Source organism: Arachis hypogaea, chromosome 20 (genome assembly GCF_003086295.3).
Source record: "Arachis hypogaea cultivar Tifrunner chromosome 20, arahy.Tifrunner.gnm2.J5K5, whole genome shotgun sequence".
Taxonomy (NCBI): domain Eukaryota; kingdom Viridiplantae; phylum Streptophyta; class Magnoliopsida; order Fabales; family Fabaceae; genus Arachis; species Arachis hypogaea.
Genome location: NC_092055.1, coordinates 119,852,071 through 119,856,890, shown reverse-complemented (window position 1 = coordinate 119,856,890; position 4,820 = coordinate 119,852,071). Strand labels below are relative to the sequence as shown.

The 4,820-nt window shown below is 40.1% G+C and overlaps 1 protein-coding gene across 1 annotated transcript; it reads left to right on the top strand.

Annotated features, from left to right (window-relative positions):
* The first annotated feature begins 1,853 nt into the window (after window positions 1-1,853).
* LOC112786228 (uncharacterized) lies at window positions 1,854-2,315 on the top strand. Its single transcript, XM_025829633.1, has one exon. It carries the CDS (start codon window positions 1,854-1,856, stop codon window positions 2,313-2,315), a length of 462 nt encoding a protein of 153 aa, XP_025685418.1.
* The last annotated feature ends 2,505 nt before the right edge of the window (window positions 2,316-4,820 follow it).

Here is a 4,820-nt window from a genome sequence, read left to right as displayed (position 1 = left end):
CAGATTGTAGTGGACCCTAAAGACCAAGAGAAGACTTCCTTTACTTGTCTTTATGGTGTTTTTGCATATAAGAGAATGTCCTTTGGACTGTGCAATACACCTGCCACATTCTAAAGGTGCATGCTATCTATATTCTCAGACATGATTGAAAGGTTTATTGAAGTGTTTATGGATGATTTTTCTGTGTATGGTGATTCATATTCTAAGTGCTTACACCATCTTGCCTTGGTGCTAAAGAGGTGCCAAGAGACCAACCTAGTTTTGAACTGGGAAAAGTGTCATTTTATGGTCACCGAAGGGGTGGTCCTTGGTCATAAAATCTCTAAAAAAGGTATAGAGGTGGACAAAGCCAAGGTGGAAGTGATTGAGAAATTACCCCCACCTTGCAATGTCAAAGCAATTAGAAGTTTCTTGGGGCATGCTGGGTTTTATAGAAGGTTCATTAAAGACTTTTCAAAGATTGCCAAACTTTTAAGTAACTTGCTTGTCTCTAATTCCTTTCATCTTTGATAGAGAATGCATGAAAGCCTTTGATGAGCTTAAAAGCAAACTTTCTTTTGCACCTATTATAGCACCACCTAGCTGGGATTTACCTTTTGAATTGATGTGTGATGCATCAGATTTTGCCATTGGTGCTATTTTAGGACAAAGGAAAGATAAGCTAGTGCATGTCATCTATTATGCTAGCAAGGTTCTTAATGAGACTCAAAGAAACTGCACCACCACAAAGAAAGAACTTCTTGCTATAGTTTTTGCATTTGATAAGTTTAGATCATATCTCATTGGTTCTACAGTCATTGTGTTTACTGACCATTGCCCTTAAGTACTTGTTAACCAAGCAGGAATCTAAGCCTAGACCGATAATATGGGTCTTGCTACTTCAAGAGTTTAATATTGAGATTAAGGATAGGAGTGGAGCAGAGAATAAAGTGGCTGACCACTTATCAAGGAGCCCAAATGAGGAAGATGAAGCACACAACCTTGCAGTAAATGAGAACTTTCTGAATGAGCAATTGATGATGATCCAAGAAGCCCCCTGGTTTGCGGATATAGCCAATTTCAAGGCTATTGGAGAGCTACCTTCCAACATCAACAAGCATATGAGAAGAAAGCTCATCAATGATGCCAAGCACTACATTTGGGATGAACCTTATCTCTTCAAGAGGTGTACTGATGGAATTCTAAGAAGATGCATTTCTCATGAGGAATGACAAGAGGTCCTTTGGCATTGCCATGGATCCACATATGGAGGACATTTTAGTGGAGAAAGGACTACAGCCAAGGTGTTGCAATGTGGATTCTTTTGGCCTACAATATTCAAAGATGCAAAAGAGTTTGTGACAAGATGCAATGAATGTCAAAGAGTTGACAACTTACCCAAGAAAAATGAAATGCCACAAAGATTTATCATGGAATTGGAGTTGTTTGATGTATGGGGTATTGATTTCATGGGACCATTTCCAACCTCATACTCAAACAACTACATATTGGTGGCCGTGGACTATGTATCCAAATGGGTAGAGGCTATAGCTACATCAACAAATAATAACAATGTGGTGATTAGTTTCTTGAGGAAGAATATATTCAACATGTTTGGGGTGCCAAGAGCTTTTATAAGTGATGGGGAAACTCATTTTTGAAATAAGCAACTTGAGACACTTCTCCTAAAATATGGTGTCAAGCACAAGATAGCAACCCCATACCACCCACAAACCAATGGTCAAGCTGAAATTTCAAATAGAGAGCTCAAGAGAATCCTTGAGAAGACTGTTGGAAACTCAAGAAAAGATTGATCCAAGAAGCTAGATGATGTACTATGGGCCTATAGAACAGCTTTTAAGATACCCATTGGTATGTCTTCATGCCAATTGGTGTTTGAAAAGGCTTGTCATCTACCAGTGGAACTTGAACATAGAGCATTTTGGGCTCTAAAGATGTTGAACTTTGATAATCAAGCTGCTGGGAAAAGAAGATTGCTACAACTCAATGAGTTAGAAGAATTCAGAACTCAAGCCTATGAAAATTCCAAGATTTACAAGGAGAACACAAAGAAATGGCATGATCAAAAGCTAGCAAGAAGAGAGTTTATAGAGGGTCAAAAAGTGCTGTTGTACAACTCAAGGCTCAAGTTTTTCCCAGAAAAGTTGAAGTCAAGATGGTCTTGTTCATTTACAGTCATCAAGGCTTTTCCTTATGGTCATGTGGAGCTTATGGAGGACAAAACACAGAGGACTTTCACTGTCAATGGCCACAGACTTAAGCATTATTTGGGGGACTCATTAGATGAGCAAAGAGTGAACTATACACTCAGCTGAAGAGGATGAATCGTCAAGCTAGTGACGTTAAAGAAGCGCTAGTTGGGAGGCACCCCAACACACATATCCTTTCAATTTCTTGCTTTCTAGAGTAGTTTATGTTTAGTTACTTAGATTGTTTAATTTTTAGTTTCATTTGCAATTGATTAGTGATAGTTCCCTTGCTTTGAATTTTAAAGGTTTTTCTAATTTACTGGATTTGTAAAGTTGCATGCTGCATTATTTGAGGTTGATTAATTGGGCTGAGAAACTAGCTAAAGAGCTAAGTTTGGTGTGGCCACTAACCCACTTAATTTGAGCTTACATCAAAACAATTGGATTAATCTTGGGAGTAAGCCCAAAATTAAGTTTGGTGTGGCCACCATCATAAGAGAGTCATACGTACAGCCCATTTGATTCATGTTTGGAAGCAATTAGTAAATTAGTGGGTATATAAATGACCACTTTATTGTGCACGTATGGATTGGAAGTGGAAAAGTGTGAAAGAATTAAATGTATTCCACTCATAATGTACACAATAAAATACAATCGTGAGACCAATTTACTATATGCAATGAATCCAAGTTTGGTGTCCAAAAGACACCCATTAAATGTCATGTAACTGGAAGAATATGAAGCATTTTTTTGTGATTACTGATGGGGTTTCGAACTGAATTTTTAGGAAAAAGGTGGGACCCACATAACATTAAAAGCTCATCAAGTCAAGCAATCAAAGTGTACTTACACTTTGGAACTCAAACACCTGAAGAAAGTTGAAGAGATAGGGGGTTGGCGCCTCTTTCCACGCTAGGCGCCACTCCCAAGTGGGAAAACATTCAATTTTTTATTCTAATTCCCACCTTCCGGACCTCTCTTCTCACCCCTATAAATTCCACTCACCTTTTCATCTTTTTTCACACTACAACCTTTACTTCTCACAACCGAAACCCCCCCTCTGCACTCCTTGCTTTCTTTCTTTCTTTCCTCTTTCTTGCCTTCTTGATTAGGACAATCAAGTCCTAAGTTTGGTGTTGGAGCAAACCTTTGCTTTGCTTCTTTCTTTCCCCTCCTTCAACCCTTTCCATCACCCTTTCAAACCCTCTTTTCTCATCTAAATGGCACCACCAAAAATCTCCGGATCAAAGAAAAGGAAGACAAAGGAAGCTAGCTCAGGCTCTATGAGCTACAATGAGTTCAAGTTTCTCTCATTATTCCACCAAAACCAGTTTTATGGGTGGGTGAGTGAGAGACAGATTATTCTTGAGGTTGGCTTCCAACTTGGGAGAGATGAGCACAGAAAAATCAATATAGAGATCAACAATAGAGGTAGGGGTGGCAATGGGTAGGGTAGGGTAGGGTTTGGATCCAACCCTAACCCTGCCCACTCTTAACCCGTGGGTACCCGACCCTATCCGCGGGTTACAAAAAATATACAACATTATTATATAACTTGATGATAATTTAAAATAGAACTGATTTTTATGTTAAAAAAATATTAAATTATCAATTAATAATTTTCTTTTAGTAGCTAAGGATATTTTGTATTTAGTGAGAGGTCTTTGATTCAACATCCACTTAAAATATATTTTTATATAAGTATATAATATAAACATATATAGAGTGCGGGTTGGTCGGGTAGGGTTGAAGCTCAACCCGCACCCTATCCGACCCGCACGAGAATCCTACCCGCACCCTACCCTACCCGCTACGGATCGGGTTGGCAACCCTACCTGAGCGGGTGGGATCGGGTTGGGTACCCATGGGTAGGGTACATATTGCCACCCTTAAATAGAGGCTGGGCACTTTTGTGCAACCCACCAAAGAAGGTGGTGGAGAGCTTGGTAAGGGAATTCTATGCTAATGCTGTGCCTCAACCCGGGCAACCCTATGATTATCAAAGCTACGTGAGGGGGAAGAACATCGACTACAGCCCTTCCAACATAGACAAGAAGCTGATGGTGAAGCGAACAAACTCTACCCAGAGCTATGAAGAGAGAGTGAAGCAACTTGATCCTGGATTTGACGAGATTCTGAACGAAATTTATGTCCTCAATGTACAATGGATCAATGACAAAGATGGAAGGCCAATTCAACTAAGGAGAAGATACCTGTGCTCCCAAGCTAGAGGGTGCCTAGACTTTGTGAGGAGATCCCTCAAACCCACCTCCAACACTTCAGAAGTAACATTGGAAAGAGTTGTACTCATCTACAGCATTATGAAAGAGAAAAATGTCAATGTGAGGGAGATGATTGCCAACAACATTCATAGGGTATTGAAGAGCACCAAGGACAACACAAGACTTGCATTCCCAAGCATCATCCAGAGGCTTTGTGATGAGGCTGGAGTGAAGAAAGTAATTGATGAAACATTGGTGGAGCAGGACAACCCAATCACAGCCAAAAAGATGGAGAAGGTGGTGGCCATCAACCCATTGCAAAGAGCAAGGGAGCACATGGGTCATGTGCTAAGGGCACAAGGGCCACCACAACATGAAGAGGCTTTTGTTCAACCACCATATCTACCAC

Excerpts from the sequence above, each read along its gene's own strand:
- LOC112786228 (XM_025829633.1), top strand. The coding sequence starts at position 1,854 with ATGTCTTCATGCCAATTGGTGTTTGAAAAGGCTTGTCATCTACCAGTG.